This window comes from Zootoca vivipara, chromosome 7, assembly GCF_963506605.1.
Source record: "Zootoca vivipara chromosome 7, rZooViv1.1, whole genome shotgun sequence".
Lineage (NCBI taxonomy): Eukaryota > Metazoa > Chordata > Lepidosauria > Squamata > Lacertidae > Zootoca > Zootoca vivipara.
Window position 1 is genome coordinate 23,049,202 of NC_083282.1, and position 19,817 is coordinate 23,069,018.

The 19,817-nt window shown below is 45.1% G+C and overlaps 1 protein-coding gene across 2 annotated transcripts in view; it reads left to right on the top strand.

Moving 5' to 3' along the window:
* PLPPR4 (phospholipid phosphatase related 4) overlaps positions 1–16,893 on the top strand; it is a 35,093-nt gene extending 18,200 nt beyond the window's left edge. The window contains exons 3-8 of one of the 2 annotated variants that reach the window (XM_060277517.1): positions 671–856; positions 5,143–5,272; positions 8,427–8,622; positions 11,762–11,819; positions 12,438–12,611; positions 15,556–16,893. In XM_060277517.1, the coding sequence (XP_060133500.1) occupies positions 671–856; positions 5,143–5,272; positions 8,427–8,622; positions 11,762–11,819; positions 12,438–12,611; positions 15,556–16,893 (2,082 nt within the window). The remainder of the gene's footprint in view (positions 1–670; positions 857–5,142; positions 5,273–8,426; positions 8,623–11,761; positions 11,820–12,437; positions 12,612–15,555) is intronic. The other variant, XM_060277516.1, reaches the window with a different exon arrangement.
* Positions 16,894–19,817: the final 2,924 nt, after the last annotated feature.

A 19,817-nucleotide genomic window follows, 5' to 3' on the forward strand; every position in this document is an offset into this window, starting at 1 on the left:
TTTCACCAAGTGTGCTGCTAAGTCCACTCACCTTCAACAGTGGGCGGTGTTGTGGCCAGGCATCTGGTATCCTTAGTGATCCGGCCAGAGGGTGGAGGGATGCCGCCCGCGTCATGCTGGTGCCTGACTGTCACCCCCCCCCAGCTGGCCAAGCGGTGCAGCTGGGGGCGTGGCCACGGGCGATTTAAATTGTGATGCAGCCGAGGGGGGGGGGGTAGTAAGGGTATTCTGGGATCCGGGGGTGTGGATCCTGCAGATGAGCAGGAGTCAGGTTATAGCCTGGTTTCACTCAATGCCTAAGCCAACCCGCTCACATCTGTAACCAATAAAGTTGTGGCCTAATTTATCCCATAAACCTAAAATATCCAGGTCTGTGTGTTTATTATTGAAGGGAACTGTGGGGCCCAGGGCCTTGGCACGCAACTCTCTCTGATTAGCCCCGTTTCAGCTACAAAGTCATCACAACTCTGTGTCTTCAGTTTGCTTGTGTTGCTATATACATAGCTGTCAAGTTATCCCTTTTTTTTTAAGGGAAATTCCCTTATGCTGAATAGGCTTCCTCGCGAGAAAAGGGAAAACTTGGCAGCTATGGCTATATAGGCTTGCAGATGAGACTCAAAAAAAATGTATGCATTGTTTTTAACAAGTCGTCGTCCTCCTTCCTTCCCAGTTGCCCATACTGGCATCTTCTGTGGTTAGCCTCTATTTCCTTGAGCTGACGGATGTCTTCAAACCAGTTCACTCTGGATTCAGTTGCTATGACAGGAGTCTCAGTATGCCGTACATCGAACCTTCACAAGAGGCTGTTCCTTTCCTGATGTTGCTCAGCTTGGCTTTTGCGGCACCCGCCATTACGGTGAGTTGCAGAACATCCCACTTACCCCTCCTCTTCACACCCTTTCAAACTACTGCCGGCGCATCGGCAGAAGAGCAGAGTTCACGTTTTCATAAGGGAATGTTTGAATAAATCAGCAAATGTTTGAATCGCACAGTTACATCTGCATACAAGAGTGATGTAGTGGTGGGTGGGGAGAGGGGTTATTGTATTGGTTTTGGTTTTACTTTGTGTTTTTGCACAGTATTTTTATGCTGTGCATTGCCCTGAGATCTATGGATGAATGGTGGTATAATAGATGATAGATAGATAGATAGATAGATAGATAGATAGATAGATAGATAGATAGACAGAATTAATATTATTATTATTATTATTATTATTATTATTATTATTATTATTATTATTTTATTTATACCCCGCCCATCCGGCTGGGCTTACCCAGCCACTCTGGGCAGCTTCCAACCAAATATTAAAAACAATACAGCATCATAGATAGATAAATGATTGATAGATGATAGATAGATAGATAAATATAGAGAAGTGTTCCCCTCTTTCTTCAGGAAGAGTGCAACCCCATCCAGATTAGGTGATCCACCTAATTAGAGGAGCAGCATGGTGCAGTAGTTATAGTGTCAGACTAGGACCTGGGAGACCAAGGTTCGAATCCCCACTGGGTGATCTTGAGCAAGTCACTCACACTCAGCTTCCCCTACCTCACAGAGTTGTTGTGGGAATTAAATGAAGAGGACCATGCAAGCCACCTTGAGGCCCATGAAGAAAAAGGGAGGATATAAATCAATCAATAACAGCTGAATAATTCAGAAACAGGGCCGTCTTAAGGGTATAAAACGCTGTGGTGCAAAAATCTATCCGGTGCCCCCCCCCAATATTAAATTGGATTGGGCAGCGTGTGCAAAGGATTTGTCTATTTCTAGCAATCCCCTGTGCTCAGAAATAAAACGGTGCACAAGCTTCAGTTCCATTCATGAATTCGTCTTCTCCTAGTGCCTCAAGGAGAAAAGCGAATCTCCTGCGGGGGGGGGGAGTGCAGGAGCCCTTATCTGTCTCTCCTTCAAGCATCCACACTCTCTGCTGCTGCCCACTTTCACGTCGCCCAGGAGCTTCACGTCCCGTCGGACTTCATGCCTGCTCCGCGCCCGGAGCCGCTGAGGGAAACTTGGCCGGGCCGGCAGGACAGGGGCGGCACGGAAGAGGAAGGGCAGCGCGGAATAAGAAGGGCGCTTGGCAGGGGCTTCACTGGCCACCCCATCCTGTCGGGATCTGGGCGCTCCTCTTCAGGCAGCCTCGCGGAGTGTCAGTGCGCCCTGTGCTTTGGCCCAGATGCGGCTTCAGGCTCTTCTCCTGCCGCTTCGCCCATCCAAAGCTCCGGCGGCGGAGTCGAGGGGCTCCAGGCGGCGCTGGGCTCGCTCGGCTTCAGGCGCCCTTGAGAGCCCTGGTGCCACACGCCAGTAACCCCAAAGGGAAAGACGCCTCTGCTGGCGGGCACAGCGTGGTGCCCCCGGCGGCCCGGCGGCCTGGTGCATTGCGCCACCCAGCCTTGCCTTAGGGCCGGCCCTGTTCAGAAACTACTCACCCAGGGCTTATCCACACTTGCTTTTTGCCTCACTCTTTCCAGGCAGAGACCTTCACTTTAATGTTCTGTGTCTGAGTGTGGTCTGTTTGTTGCCCCAAGCTTTCCCTGTGAAAACCCACTCTTTAAACCGGAATTGGAGGAAAAACACCAATGTGGGCTTCTCACAGATTGCCATTTGCTCTGATGGAGCTTTAAAGAGCAATGTTAAACAAAACGCAAATTTAAGAATCCCCATCAGTTGCTCTTTGTCGAAGCGACACCTTCATAATGACTGTGCAGAGACAGATCATGTTTTCGGAGGCTGTTTTTGACAGTAGCTCTCAGTTTATAGAACCCCCATGGTCCTTTTTGCCATCTACATTCTCGAGGAATTATACCACCTCCGCTGCCCTTATTTTCCTGTAGGCGAAATAAGAAAAGCCCATTAAGATACACAGTGCAGCAGGGAGAAGGTTATTGGGCTAGCAAGAACGTCAGACCACTGAACTCTCCGCTCAGCACACAGCAGGATGTCTGCTGCATCAGCAGTCATGGGTTTCCACAGCTTTTAATTGAAGCTTCAACATGAAATAAATAAATAACATCTCGTCAGCATTGCTTCATACTTAAAATACGTGGAGGTCACCCTGATTATTGGTAATTAGAATCCATTTCTTTATGGTAATTAGAATCCATTTCTTTATGGTTATACCTCCAACAACAACAACAAAAGAGTGAGCATTAAATGTATATTCATGCATATAAATAATAATAATAATAATAATAATAATAATAATAATAATAATAATAATAATAATTTTATTATTTGTACCCCGCCCATCTGGCGGGGTTTCCCCAGCCACTCTGGGCGGCTTCCAACAGAATATTAAAATACAATAGTCTATTAAACGTTAAAAGCTTCCCTAAACAGGGCTGCCTTCAGATGTCTTCTAAAAGTCTGGTATTCCTTGACGACAGGCAAGTAAACGTGTGGAAAGGTTTTGCATTTTGAATGCCACCATGTGTCTGCTAAATCTCTGATAGCTCAATTTACACCTTGGATGAATTTGCTTTCATCAAGGGTTGGACAGGCAAATGTGTGCCAACGCTCAGGTTGTGGGTTTGTGGGTGGTTGTGTTGTTGTTTTTTTAAACAGTCCACGAAGAACTGAAGGAACTATTACGTTCCATTAGGTGCAAGAGAGATTAAAACGAACATAGGTTTCTGTGCATTGATCTTGTGGGCATTTCAGGCTTTGGGTAGGATAAAATCTAAGCGAAAGAGCACTACTGAGTTCTTCCCTCAGCGCATGAACAGCTCGCTGCAATTTTTGCTTAACAGGGACAACTGCGGAGTGTTGTTGATTTTTATACTCACAAGCCATTCAGTCAGCTTAAAGCAGGCATGGCCAAACTCGGCCCTCCAGCTGTTTTGGGACTACAACTCCCATCATCCCTAGCTAACAGGACCAGTGCTCAGGGATGATGGGAGTTGTAGTCCCAAAACAGCTGGCGAGCCAAGTTTGGCCATGCCTGGCTTAAAGGATGTTAAATCTAGAATGGCCCCCAAACTATTGCCAGTGTTTATGTGAGTGCTGTTGCATATATAGACAAAATGGTGCCCCACACACAGCCCCAGTGTTGGGGATAGGGCCAGTGCAGGGTTATTTAGTCCTGGCCTGGCCTGCCTTCAACCTTTTCATTCTACCGATCCTCCCATCCTTTATTCAGTACAGGCATTGCTGGTCACCATTTAGGGCCAGCTTGGGGGGGGGAGTCAACAGTTGATTGGCTTTGGTGGTTTTATTCTTCACTATTCTGTACTGATTTGCTGGCAGGTGTAATGAACAAAGAATGACGGTAAATAGGTTAAACATTGGCAGGCAGGTCTCCAGAGGTTATCAGGCAGTTAAGGTTGTAGTTCTGAGACTCGCCTTCAGGGCTGTGGGACTCACTGGGGACCTTTGGGGCCAACGTGTAACATCGACCTATAATTCTGAGGGCCTCTTTATTCACCTGAAAGGTGGGGCTTAAGGGACAGGTTAGATGAAATGGTACCCCTCACCTTTGGCAGGGTTGGCTCACCCATAGTTGGTTATGAGTAGGGAGCTGGTTGCTTTAAAATAAGTGGCCCAATTCACCCATAGTGTGTTTTTGTCTCCTTCCTTTCATGTTTGGTCACAGAGCGGGGCAAGTTATTTCAGCTCAGTCCTGACGGCAGTGTCAAAACAAGGCATTTCAAAATGTGAAGCATTGGGTTTGGAAATGGCCGGTCTTGAATTCTCCACCCAGCGATGAGTTTAATTTAGTGTCCTTGGGCATTGTATCTTAGTATCTGACTACCTGGGAGGGTTGTTGTGGAAAAAAAAATACTGAACAAGGGGCTCTTTTGAGGAGGACGGCGTGGGTGCAGATGTTCTAATTGTGTTTATTAATACAGTCATATAATCAATCCAAGAAGCGCCAAAGCATGCCACTGTTAGAGAGGTGGAACAGATCCAAGGTCAACCACTGTCCCCATCCCAACAGATCAAAATATCTCCCTTGCAAAACAATGAGTTTTCAAGATAGTGAAAATGCAGTACATCTAACCTTGCCATGTTCTTGAAACAATGTTAACAGGCACAAATGAAGTTTGGTCTCTTATGACTATATATAAGTACTTCTAAACAAATCATGCTCTGGTTACACAACTGCTAGCATTGCCTTGAACCTTTCCTTTGTCATAACAGATCATGGTGGGCGAAGGAATTCTCTACTGCTGCCTTTCAAAACGTCGGAATGGCATAGGAGCCGAGGCCAATATCAATGCGGGAGGCTGCAACTTCAACTCTTTCCTTAGGAGAGCCGTCCGATTTGTTGGTGGGTTTTGGCTCATGCCTTTGTTGAAGAATTTCTGGTTTTGATTTTTAAGAATCTTGCTGCTTTTAGTCTCTTTGAAAAAATAAATTGAAGGGCATGTCAGATTTCAGATCTACAAGAATGAGGGCTGGGTCAAACATCTTCATAAGTGATATACAGAGATTAAAAGAGACCACCATAGAATCATAGAGCTGGAAGAGACCACAAGGGCCATCCAGTTCAACCCCCTGTCAAGCAGGAAACACCATCAAAGCATTCCTGGCAGATGGCTGTCAAGCCTCTGATTAAAGACCTCCAAAGAAGGAGACTCCAACCACACTCCTTGGCAGCAAATTCCACTGTCAAACAGCTCTTACTGTCAGGAAGTTCTTCCTAATGTTTAGGTGGAATCTTCTTTCTTGTAGCTTGAATCCATTGCTCCGTGTCCGCTTCTCTGGAGCAGCAAAAAACAACTTTTCTCCCTCCTCTATATGACATCCTCACAATCTAATAGGCATGACACAAAAGGGAGAAAGGGACGAGAAGGGAAGAGGAAAGTAAGATATTATTTCTGAAGTTATATAATCTCATCAGTATCATCCAATCTGGACAGGTGGGAATCCCTGCCTTTGCTTATGTTCAAAAATGTAAATATTTCTGCAGTATAAAATAGTACAACCTAGGAAGGATATCTGAATTGGCCCTGACATCTGGAAATGTTAGGCTAAAAAATAAATAAGGAGGTTTTTTGATGGGCAGTAAATACAAAACATCATAAGGAAAAGTCAACATTTTACTTGATTGTAAAAAAAAGAAGAAGACTTATTATAGATCCCCTTTTACAAGATTAAATGAGAAATAAAAACACAACTGCCATGGCTCTGTTTGAAATAAAGAATGAAAGTCTACAGCTAAAATCATTTGGGGGGGGGTACACACACATTGAGCAATTTCTTAGCTTCACACCACCAAGGCTCAGTATCCATTTCCCACAGTGCACAATGTGTTCCTTTTCATTATAATATTGAACTATTGCACAGTCAATTTACTAAGCACCTACCCACTTTTCTCAGCACAGCTCATCCCACTGCTACTTAAGTCAGTGTGGTGTAGCAGCACGAGTATAGAACTAGACATGTAGAGCTCCAGGTTCAAATCCCCACTCAGCCAAGATGCTCATTTGATGCCCATCATCATCTCTCAACTTTACCCTCCTCACAGGGTTGTTGTGGAGAAAGGTGGGGGGAAGACCGTGTATCCTGCTGTAAGATGGTTGAAGAGATGTAAATATACTTCATTTTTTTAAAAAAAAAAAAACCACCAACTAATTATGATACAACATCAGTCATGCTATCCTGGGTATATTACTTTTATTACCAATAAAAAGTATAATGCATTCAAAAACAACAAATAGAAAGTAAAAATAATACTTAGTGGAAGCAGGTCCCATTAAAATCATTGCGGCTAGCAACTAAATTACCTGTTTAGAATTAGTTGTGCTACAAAGCCAGAACTTTGGGGAGAAGTCCAGACTGAGCAGAAGAACCCCCCAAACACAGCAGGTCTTGTTTATCACATTTTGAAGTAAGTGAAATATTATACATGCCAGCCTGCTTTGCGTACTCCACTAAACCATGGTTCATTGAACTGTGGCTTAGCTTTTGTATGTGAACCCCACTCAGCAGCTGCACTGTGGTTTGTTTGCTTCCTGCCAACAAACCACAGTCTGAATCCATGCTTTTTGTTGACTTAAGAACCTTGCTTTGCTTTCATCATAATAAAACAATGAACAGGGTGGTGATACAATGACTACTGCAATCGACACAAGATAATACCACCAAGGCAACGATCTGTAAACAAACAATAAACGTCCATAAGAATAGCAAAAGTAGTTTCTTTCCCAAATAGATTTTATCTTGAACAATTGCAAATGCAGTAATAAAGAGCCCACTTGTGATATACCAGTGGTGCAGTGCTCAGGCGTCATTCAGGCGTTTTGTCGCTAAAGAGTTTAGTCATCAACCTCCTTCAGGTTTAACAAACTGAAAGACACCGTCTTCTTTCTATGCTCCTCCCAATGGAAACATGCAGATGGGGACAGATATATCTCTGCTTTAAGTCGTTTACATACTGTCTTGTATATTATTTACTACAAAGCTTGATGACTAAGCTCTTTAGCAACGAAACGTCTGATTACTGGAACGATGTCTGAGCACTGAACCACTGGTATATCACAAATGGACTCTTTATTACTGTGTTCGCAATTGCTCAAAATAAAATTTATTTTGGAAAGAGAAGAAATGAGCACTGAGCCACTGATAAAGAACTCTTTCTTTACTGTGTCTGCTGTTGTTTAAGATAATACCTATTTGGGAAGGAAACTACTTTTGCCATTTTTATGGACATTTATTGTTTGTTTCCAGATAGTTGTCTTGGTTATATTATCTTGTTTTCATTCTAGCTTGGTGTTACGTGTGAATCCAGCACCTTTCCTTACTCATGGTTTGTATGACACTCACCTGACTACAAAGGTGTTATACAAGAGCCACAGGAAAACAAACCAGACTTCGGAGAAACAAGCCACGGCTTGTTAGATCATCTGTGGCGCAACTTGTGGCTAGCCCATGGTTTGTTAAACAAACCATGCCTTAAACAGACCATGGTGTGAAACAGGCCACTCTCTAAAGAAGGGAGGCTCCCTTAAAACCATTAAATCATGATTACAGAATTACCTAACTGCACCAATGACCTTATCCATTTTTCATTGTTAATTGGGCATTGTTCTATTGATTCCAAGGGAGGCAAAGCACTCTCTTATCCAGATTATGATCCCAAGGCTAGAAGGATGTTTTATTACACAAGCAAACTCCAACTGGGAAGCAAGCTTTAATGATGAAGCGCCATTCAACTACGAGAACTTTACAATTGTAGAGTGTGCATGTGAAGATACAGCTGAGCTGTTACATCCTAAATCTAAAGAGAGATTTAGCTTTAAGCCATGACGCGTTGCTCTCGATGAAAACACATATTGATTAAAATACGATAACCAAATAAAATTGTTCGGTGGGGGCAGATTTGGGCCACAGGCCACCAGTTTGCCATCCCTTGACCTAGGATGAAGTGCTGTGTATCTATCTGGCCAACGATGTTAAAGCTTCTCCTGCTTCACTTCTAGGTGTCCACGTCTTTGGCCTTTGTGCCACAGCTCTCATCACTGACATCATACAGCTGTCAACTGGGTACCAAACGCCATATTTCCTGACTGTATGCAAGCCTAACTATACATCACTCAACGTATCCTGCTCAGAAAATTCTTACATCGTGGAGGATATTTGCTCAGGAACCGATCCCATCATCATCAACGATGGAAGGTTAGACACAAAAAGATGGGGGAGGGGGGAAAATAATGGTCTTTCATTGTTTATTATGTCTTGTTTGGGGGGGGCGGGTGTAGCTCAGTGGTAAAACATCTGTCTTGCATGTAGAAGGTCCCAAATTCAATCCTCAGCATCTCCAGGGAGGGCTGCGAGAGATCCATGCCTGAAACTCTGGCGAGCCAATGTAGGTAAACAGTCCTGAGTTAAATGGATTAATGGTCTGGCTCAGTTTAAGGCAACTTACTATGTCCCAGTCAAAAATTTGCTGCCAATTATTTCCATCCATAACTGTGGACCAAAATCTGCTGATAATATCTGCAAGCTTTTCTAAGACCTGGGCACGCATACGTGCATTTTATTCTCATGATTTAGATATATCATACCCAACTCCATTTTGCACTAATATTGCCAATAAGCAGCATCTAAGGGGGGGAGGAGCAAGATGAAGGGGTGGAGCTTTGCAGATAAGAGCAGACTCCATTTTCATTGGCTGTCATGAAGCCATATGGCACAAATGGCAAGGTGGCTGGGGGGGAGGAGCCAGATCTGCTCCTCCAACCAAAGCTAAAGAAACAAGATATGGCTCTATTGTTGTTTCCTTCACGATCCCTGATTCACATCCAGAGCTGCCAGTGGTTGCACACATGCAGTAGTTATTTGAGAGTGCCGTGCATCTGGGATTTTCAAAGGAGATGTGGGCACCTCTCTGCATTGTTTATTAAAAACTTGCACTGGCTTCAAGGGGAACGATGGCCACATAAAAACCATAATAACCTGTAAAGACACATACAGAGGAGAGGACTGACATTTGGGCCAGGGATTATTCAGAGAAGACGGACACAGAAAGGCTAGCATCAAATATGTGGCTCGACTTTTTAGTCTGAAAATCTTCAAAACCTCTCAGCTCCCCAGAGCCTCCCCAATAATGCGGGAAACGAGTGCAGGGGAGAGTGTTCTTATGTCCAGGTGCTGCTTGTGGGTTTCTGATTGGCCACTGTGAGAACAGGGTGCTGGACTAGATAGGCCGTTGCCTTGCCTTACTTTCTCATGTGCTTAACAGTGACTCCCCATCCCTTTGGCATGCTAAGGGGCCACATACAAAGCTGGCCCAGGCATTAGGCAGGGTGAGGCTGCTGCCTCAGGCAGCGGAAGCCCACACAGTGACACCCTTAAACACATCTCTCCTGCCCTGCCACTTCCAGCACCAATTTTGGGACAGATTGTATCCATTTTGGCATGACCTTGCCTGAAATTGATGTCAGCAGTGGCAGCAGCAGGTATGGTGGTGGCGGCAGCAGCAGCAGGGCAAGGCAGCACTCCTTGTTTAGCCTATAGTGCCGCCCCTGGACCATAGCTGCCAAGTCTCCCATTTTCCCCGGGAAAACCCCTTTTTTACTTACCTTTTCCCGGTGGTCCCCCGTATCACTTTGTCTCCCGTTTTTCTCAGTTATTTTCTCCTGCCGGCAGCCATTTTTTTTTCTTTCCGATTTGCCCTTCTATGGGCACTAAAAATGGCCGCCGCCAGCTTCAAAAGTCGCACCTACGCATGTCCGGAAGTGAATAGACATGACTTCCGGTGTTGGCGGCGGCCATTTTTGGTGCCCATAGATGGGCAGAGCGACACCGGAAGTTGCGTTGGCGCACTTCCTGACATGCGTACAAGCGACTTTCGAAGCCGGCGGCGGCCATTTTTGTGCCCATAGAAGGGCAAAGCGACACCGGAAGTTACATTGACGCAACTTCCGGTGTCAAATGGCTGCTGGTCCCGGATTCTGCAGTCCGGAACTTGGAAGGTAAGCCCTGGACACGTCACAAACCATGTGCTGACATCTATTTATATTCCCCAAGCAAGAAGTCAGTACAAATTCTGCCCCTTTTCCACATGCCAATCATACTAGTACAATTTTTTCTTTACAGAGTTGTTGTACATTTTTTTTGGCAGAAGTTCTTAAAACCTGCCCATGGCAGGGGATATTTATAACAATTGCCCCTTTTTGCAATCTTTTAAGAGGACGCAGGTGTTAAAATGTGGCTTCAAGAAACAAAAGTTCAAAAACAAAAAAGTGATGTTAAGCATCATTCCCAGCCACTTGCTCCCTAAAATTTGCCTGCCTCGCTTTGCAGTTGTTTTATCACCCAAAACAGTCCCCAGATCCCTTCTGTGTTTCTGAACATTTAGTGCAAAATGCACATAAAAATGTATGCATTTGTGAAAAGAACATACGTACAAACATGTGCTATTTGATGAAAAATTGTTTTGCAAAATGGGACTATTGGGGAAAATGACATATAAACGTGTGTGTGTGTGTGTGTGTGCAAATACATGTGCAAATGTGGAGAATTGAACTTAAGATTGGAAAAGTGAAATAGCGAAAGAAGCTGAAATTGGCAGATCCGCCTATATCTATGTTCAAATGATAAGCATCAATATCATTTAATCATGTGATTCCGATCACATGATAAACATCAAGCGAAGGCTTGCATGTGTGAAAGGGCCATTACAGCTCCAACAGACAAGACATTCATTTTCATTCACATCCTGCTTCTCAATGGCAACAATTCAGCTGCAGATCATCCTGTACGGAGCAATGAAGGAAAGAGAAATCAAGCGATACACATGTATGAGCCTGGCCTTAAGTGGGGAGAGAGATCTCTCCACTGTTGAAATTAATGGATTTCACCCAACATTAGTCATCCTCAGAGTAGATCCATTTGAAGTAATAGGATGCCTAACTTAAGTCCATTAATTCAAGAAGTCTATTCTGAGCAGAATTTATTTGGATTCAACCCAATGGCTATAATTACTCAACCTTTTTTCCCTAGATTGTTGTGCATTACAGATTCTTCCGTGTAATTGTAGAATCTGTCCATTGCAATACATAAATCAAAACCCGTATTATTTGAGACCAGAAGTTTACTGTTTACTCTCTTAATGGTGCCTAAATTCCACATTCCCTCCAGGACACCGAACGGGATTTTTTTTTTAAGCCCAATAACGTGATTATATTACAGCTTGTAGGTTTAAATATGATTACAATACTGGGCCACCCAGTGCTTTGGTTCTTTTTTAAATCAGCCCTTGCGGAATGTATTTTTAAGTGAGAAATTTAATTTGGGTGTCCTTCCTTTGCAGAAAGTCATTCCCTTCGCAACATGCCACCCTGGCAGCATTTGCAGCTGTGTATGTTTCGGTGAGTAATTAAGCCTTTTTGCAATAATGTGTACAAAAGGGTAACGTCAGAATGTCATTTCATGTCTTGTTTAAAGCAGGAAGGTTGAGACTACAGGTGCCAAGCGCTCCCCCCCAAAAAAAGCAGAAAAAAGCTTTTTCTCTGCTTCCCCCTCCCCCCATTTATTTATTTAGGGAGGCCTGAAACAGAAAAAAATCGGAAATCAGGGCTGAAATTAGAGGGTAATTTTTTATGAAATTGGTTTTTTTTTAATTTCAGAATAAGTCAAGTACTTCTTAAAATGCCACCAATTCACATTAATGCAGATCAGATACCTCCAACCTCCACATCAAATGAATGAAACCGAAAAGTGTTGAGAAGTATGTGATTAATTTCCTGTTTCCTGCTTGGCAGGGGGTTGGACTGGATGGCCCTTGTGGTCTCTTCCAACTCTATGATTCTACAAACTTTCCACGTTCTGAACCCCATGGAGTTCAAAGCGAAAGCTCAGGATGAAAAGCTATGGACCTTTCAGGCCTAAGGAGAGGCACATTACTAGCTCAATAAGGAAACAAGAAAGCAAACCATCCCATCTGGAAGATTTAACTAAATTGCTTTTTCTTTGTATTTTTTTTAAAGATGTACTTCAATTCCACGTTAACCGACTCCTCTAAACTTCTGAAACCGCTTCTAGTATTCGCATTTATCATCTGTGGGATTATATGTGGACTGACTCGCATCACCCAGTACAAAAACCACCCAGTTGATGTTTACTGTGGCTTTTTAATTGGAGGCGGAATTGCCCTGTACTTGGTAAGTAGACTGGATGTGTGCAGAGATGCCTGCGTTTGGGGAGCTAAATGCCCTACAAATAAGAAATACTGTGTTTCACTTTTATTTGTAATGGATTCTGTTCTGCACGGTACTGTAGAAGGGAGGTTTTCAACCTTTTTGAGCCCATGGCTCCCTTGGCCAACTTTCTTTTTTTGCGGCTCCCCTGTGAGGCAATGCGCTCTGAGCCTTAGAAGCCCAGTTCATAGCTGCCAAGTACCCCGTTTTTTCTTACCGTTTCCCGATGGTCTCCTGAATGGATTTATATCCTGTAAATCCCCCGGAAAGCAGCTCCTGCCGGCGGCCATGTTTCGGCCATGTGTCCGGAAGTGCGTAGAAGCGACTTCTGGCGCTGCGGACATTTTGGAAATGGGCAGAGCGGCACCAGAAGTTGCTTCTACGCATGTCTGGAAGTTGTATAGAAGCACCTTCCGGTGCCGTGCTGCTGCTGGTCCCATATTTTTCAATCCAGAACTTGGCAGCTCTGGCCCAGTTATGTCACCCTCGACTGCAAAGCTGGCAGCCCATTACCCTTTTCGAACAGCCTCCCTTGTGGAGTGTTCCCTCAACCTCCTCAGGCAGCCACCCTGGTCTGAGCCACACACACCCGCCTCCAAGAGAAGTCCTCCTCCCATCCAGGGGCGTAGCCAGGATCAAAATTAGGGGGAGCAAGGGGCAAGGGGTGGGGCCAAGGCACGGGGGAGGGGCCACAGTGGGGCAAGGAAATCCATGGTCGTTCAGGGGCAAGGGGCTCCAGGATCAGCCCGAAATTAGGCTGCTCCGACCCCCTCCGCAATCGGTAGGGGCGAGGGGGCGCCAGGATCAGCCCGAAATCGGGCTGTTCCGATCCCCTCCTCCCCTTCCGCGATCACTCGGGCGGGTGGAGGGAAAGCTGGCTTTCCCTCCACCCGCTCCACAGCCAGCAAGGGAGAAGGGAGACGTCCCTTCTAGCCGTCTGGCTGTGGGGCGGGTGGAGGGAAAGCCCCAGAGCCACGCAAAGCATTTGGCTGGCTTTCCCTCCACCCGCCCCGCAGCCAGCCGGCTAGAAGGGACGTCTCCCTTCTCCCTGGCTGGCTGTGGGGCGGGCGGAGGGAAAGCCAGCCAAACGCTTTGCGTGGCTCTGGGGCTTTCTCTCCACCCGCCCCACAGCCAGCCACGGAGAAGGGAGACGGCACCGGGCGGCAGCGGGCAGTGGGGCAGGCTGGCCAGCGGCCCTGCTTCTAGGGGGGGCAACTGCCCCCTCCTGCCCCCCCTTGCCTATGCCCATGCTCCCATCACCCTACAGGGGCTTGGGAAGAGGATGCCCCCAGCATTAGCAGCCCAACAGAGACTGACCGAAGGTGAATGTGAGGCCAGCACCTTACCTTGGGAGGCAGCAGAGGCAGCAGCAAGTGCCACTGGGCCTGCATGGTGGTAAGGCTCACCTTCAGCACTGGACAGTCAGCTCCCAGGCAGGCATTGCACACAGCAAGTACAAGAAAAGCCACCATGGTGCCTGCCTACCTGCCTGCCTGCCCAGCCTCCTACTTGTCAATTCCCAACAGCAAGGGCTGGCGGACTGAGCAGCTGAGCTCCCTCACCCACTTGCTTGCTCCTGGCAGATACGTTGGGTGAAACTTGGCGCCTCTGGTCTCTGGCATGTAAACACATTCAGACATTTTCCCATCTCTTATGAGTCCTAGACCGCACACTTGTGTTGACTCAAGCTGATGGAAGTGGTAGTCCCACCATCTTGAAGGCACCAAGTTGGGGGAAGTCAGCCTAAAACCACCACCCAACACACATAGAGACAAGTTCCTGAACACTTCTACCATTAAAATAGATAAGAGCAGCTGTAGCAGCCTTATATCATTTATAAAGCCCATTTGGAGTACACGCATGATGAACTTGGCATTCTTCAAACTTGAGACTTGTTTTTGTTCTTGGAGAGTGCAATGCATTTTCTTTTTAATGGACCACTGAATGTGTAAATAGAGTGAAGCTCCAGCTCCTGCTGAGGTTCTGCACAGATTGATTTGAAACTGATGAATTTGTCTCTCGCCAAGATATTGCATTGCATGGCTATTAAGCAACAGAAAGGGCATAACCTTTGAGCAGAAAACTAATCAGGTGGAGGCCAGGATCAGTAAATCAGGCTGGTGTGACTGTAAAATTGAGTGTGAGGGACAGGAGTTACCCCCAAGCTGAATATGAATAGGAAATGGCAGTATTTACATTAAGAAAAATAATCTTTTGAGAATTCTTTGAAATTTATGTTCAGCAACATTGATAACTTGCCTCGGATTAATTTTTGTTCTAACTCATTTACTGGTGAATTATGATGAGAAATCATCACCTTACCACAAACTTAAAACAGTAATTGATAGCATTTCTAGTAGGTTATTGCTTTTATTTCCATTCCTTTTCATTTTCATTTTTCATTTTAAGTCACATTGTTTAGATTAGAACATGATGCACACAAAATCAAAATGGTTTTTGATTTGGAGGTAAGCTATGTTGAAGCATCAACGGATGCTTCCCACAGTGGTCGAGATTCAGAGGGCTGTTTGGCTTAACCCAAGCACCCAGCAAGGGCTTTGAAAGGCCGATGTTTCTTGCCCAGGAGCATCTGGCAAGCAACTTTTGAAATTTAAATTGTGGGATGTTTCAAAACAATTGGTGAAGCCTGTTGTTTGGAGCACGGTGGGGAACAGAATCTCACTGGGCATGCTCAGAATCTTAAAATATCTCAAGGCGACATTTCCAGAAATGTCCTGCAATTTGTTGGCTTGTCTGTGTTGGTCTCTCAAGACATATTAGAACCAAGGCTTCATAAAGTGGATTCTCATGCTAGCTTCTGCACACACAATCACTGAATGTCAATAACGTCCAAATATTTATTTTTCATAATGGGATCCTGTGTTTTGTTTTCTTCTCCCAACACCAGGGCCTGTATGCTGTGGGGAACTTCCTGCCGAGCGAAGACAATATGTTCAACCAGAACCCACACAGAGAACCGTTGAGGTCTTTAACTGACCTGAGCCAAGATCCCAGCAGAATTTTACCAGGGAAAAACGTAAGCGGCAACGACGTCATCCCCCCTCACCATGCCGAGAGTATGTTGAACAGGAACCACAGGGAAACTGGCTCCCTGACCAACCTCAAAAGGGCAAATGCCGACGTGGAAATTATAACGCCACGAAGTCCGATGGGGAAGGAGAACATGGTGACTTTCAGCAACACGCTGCCGAGAGCCAACACGCCTGCAATGGAAGAGTCGGCTCGCCGGAATGCAACCATCCATGCATCTATGGATTCTGCCCGCTCCAAACAGCTTCTGTCCCAGTGGAAGAACAAGAATGAAAGCCGGAAGCTGTCCCTGCAGGTGATAGAGACAGATTCTGGGCAGTCACCACCTCGAGCAATTGAAATGAGGTGTAGCTCTGAGCCGTCCAGAGTTGGCGTCAATGGCGATCACCATGGGCCTCCCAGTCAGTACCTGAAAATTCAGCCCGGCAGCATGCCAGGCTGCAATAGCGTTGGCCTTTCTGGTGGGCCCAGAGTTTCTATTCAGTCACGGCCGGGTTCTTCGCAGCTTGTCCATATCCCCGAAGAGACGCAGGAGAATGTGAACACGTCTCCCAAAACGAGCTCCGCCCGAGCTAAGTGGCTGAAAGCCGCCGAGAAGACTGTCGGGTGCAGAAGCAACAGCCAGCCGAGGATCATGCAGGTCATCGCCATGTCAAAGCAGCAAGGCGTCCTTCAGGGCAGCCCCAAGAGCTCCGACGGCAGCACCGTCACCTGCACGGGCTCCATCCGATACAAAACCTTGACGGATCACGAGCCGAGCAGCATCGTGCGGGTCGAAGCCCACCCCGAAAACAACAGGCCCATCATTCAGATGCCGTCGGAAGGGGAAGGAAGTGGCTCCTGGAAATGGAAAGCTCCCGAGAAAGGAAGCCTTCGTCCGACGTACGAGCTCAATGATCTCAACAGAGACTCGGAGAGCTGTGAATCTTTGAAAGACAGTTACGGGTCCGGGGACAGGAAAAGAAGTAACATCGACAACAGCGAGCACCACCATCACGGGATGACGACCATCAGGGTCACGCCAGTGGAAGGCAGCGAGATTGGCTCAGAGACCCTGTCCGTTTCCTCCAGCCGTGATTCTACGCTTCGAAGGAAAGGTAATATCATTTTGATTCCTGAAAGAGGAAGCAGCCCCGAGAACACCAGGAACATCTTCTACAAGGGCACATCCCCCACAAGAGCTTACAAAGAATGAGGCTCGGTGTTTCCGCCCAGCCATGCCTCTGACAATCCGACACCGTTTGGTACTAGCTTTGTGCTCTCTCTGTTATTTGAGCTGATGCCGAAATATTCTTGATGTGCCAAAATATCGACCATCAGCCTGGCCATTTTTGGATGTTGCTGATGTGTAGTGATTGTGCATGAATTTGTGGGTTTCATGTTGCCAGTGGAGGGGGAAGGGGAAGCACAATGCAAGAACCTATTGAGCGGGGTGTTTCCTAACAGGTTTTTCTTTCCCCCCAGACTCAAAATGTTTTTCCAATGGGAACAATGTCAACAAAAACAGCAATCTTAAATACAGACACCTTATTTCCTGAATGTGCCAACTTTTTGATTTATATATGTCTAAGGACGAGGGGCAAAAGGTGTACTCTATCAGTGTCGTACTTCACCTTTGCGGGTTTTGCACCAAAATTTAATACAAGTCGGTGCTGATTCTAACTTTACTTTTACTTTTACTTTTTTTAGTAAACTTACATACCTGTTCATTGCTACAGACACATGACGTTTTGATGTGTAATTCCTTTCCAAGTGATATTGCTGAAAATATGATGCTGGCTGCATTCATTTAGAGTAGACAAATATCGACAGCTTCGTTATAGTGAGTATTTCACATTAAAAAGATTGCAAAGGTTTTGTGTAGTTCTTTGAAATGTTTACTGGAACAAAAAAAAAACACACACACATGTGAATGATACTCCGTGAAAATGGAAACATTTTCTCTTCTGGCTAATTTTTCTGTTTCTTTCCAAAAATTTGTTTAGTTTCAGGTGCTACAAAGAGGTCACTTCTCATTGAGCTAATCTGGGACTAGTTGAAACAGCATGGGCTTTTTTAAAAAACAACAACCAGGGATCTCTTAGAGCACTGATTAACACTTCATTTTTAACAGTTTCTCGATTTCTCTCATTGCTTATCTTTCCTATTTTTTATTCATTATTGACTATCTAGTGCTTCACTCTGATAATTGCTACTATGTTGTGAAGTTGGGGGGGAATTATAATTCAGGCTTCCAAATCAATCAGCTGGATTGGCCATAGGTATCAGGGCCTCCTAGACAAGATTTGGGCCTGTTTGTACCCTCCTCCAGAACCTGAGCCACATTCTCTGCCTTCGGAGATGACATGAACTTAATTAAGAATGCAAAGCGATCCTAATGCGCTTACCTTAACCTCCTTTTAGCTTGTAAAACGGTCAAGGGGTTGACCTGAAACAGCATCAGTTAAATTACTGGGTGTTTAAGTTGCGAGGTCCTATCCCAGGTGGGTTTTTGCCATCATAAAGACTCAAAGTAAGGCGGCATTAAGCAAGTACAGTATTTTATACTGTATCCCTGCCGCCACTGTGGCAGTTTAGCCTTCCTCTGAGTTATTTAAGATCCCATAAGGCAAACCTGATGAGGGTAGTGTCAGAGAACAAGACATCTGGTAATCTCTCTGGGCCTAATACCATAGACCAGGCATAGGCAAACTCAGCCCTCCAGATGTTTTGGGACTACAACTCCCATCATCCCTGACCACTGGTCCTGTTAGCTAGGGATGATGGGAGTTGTAGTCCCAAAGCATCTGGGGGGGGCGAGTTTGCCTATGCCTGCCATAGACAAAAGTCCCAATCCAAGACGTTGTTCCATCACTTGTTTGGCTTGGCACATAATGCCCATTAAGCTACTCCTACAATGTTCATTTGGGTTGTCATTATTTTGAGATTTGGAATGGCCCGCAACAGCCAAATTAATACACAAGTGCTGTATTGTACCACAGATTAGATTCATCGGATATTCTCATTAAACATACTTTTCAGTTAGGGATTTGAAAAGCCTTTCCTTGCTGTGAACTCATCCTGGGGAGATGAGGTGCTGCCGAGATAATTTTCTAAGGAGAAAATTGACCGGTTTGGAATTGGAATGACAATCGCCGCCTGCTTGGCCGATGATCAGGGATTATGGCAGTTGTAAACTGAAGTGTTGCCCTAAGTCATGCAGAATGTAGCTAATGGAGATATCTAGGGATAGACAAACCACACTATTTTTTTATCTGAGACATTTTCACATTTTTTCACTCAGTCCCTTCCATGTTTCTGCATTAGTTTGCTATTTCTTTTATAAAAATCTGACATGAAAATTCACATTTAAATGTGACTTTTAAAACCTATTTCTCTCAAATTATGATTTTTTAAAAGAAAAGATACAAATGTTACAGCGTATTTTAAAACACATTTTTTAAACATACAGTATTTTGATACTTTCTGTTTTGCCAAGAACTGCATGAGAATATTCAAGAAGTGCAAAATCTGTAGTTTAACAAAATTCCAATCTCCACATTAATCTGGAGAGACGGATAAGATCAATTCATATCAGAAACTCCCAAAGATCAAATTCTGTGAATGCCTCTTGCAGTAGTCAGTTAGAAACGTTGAAAGTCGCAGGAGCATCTGCCATTTGAAAAACCTGCAGACCTATCCAGAATCCAATGACCTCGAAATACTTGGAGTTGTACCCAGCTAAGTCCTACTCAGAGCAGATTGATTGAAAATATTGGACCTAAATTAGTTGTGTCCATTATTTTCAGTGAGTCTATTCCAAGCAAAACTAGCACTGGATACAACCTTTGGATGCTAATGATTTTCCTCCTCCTTACCTTTTTGTTTGTTTGTTCGTTTAAAATACTTATAGGGCGCCTTTCTGGGCAAAACTCGCTCAGTGCTATAAAATAACAGACAAACAGACAGTAGGTATAAAGACACAAAGTTCATCTAATTATGCAATCACATACATGTGTTCGTGGAAGTACAAACCTCACTGGGTTCAGTGGGACTTACTCCCAGGTATCCTATACAATAATGTCCATGTTGTCCCTGCGTCCAGATGTCCCGTGTGTCCCTGGGGTACTGCGCATGTCC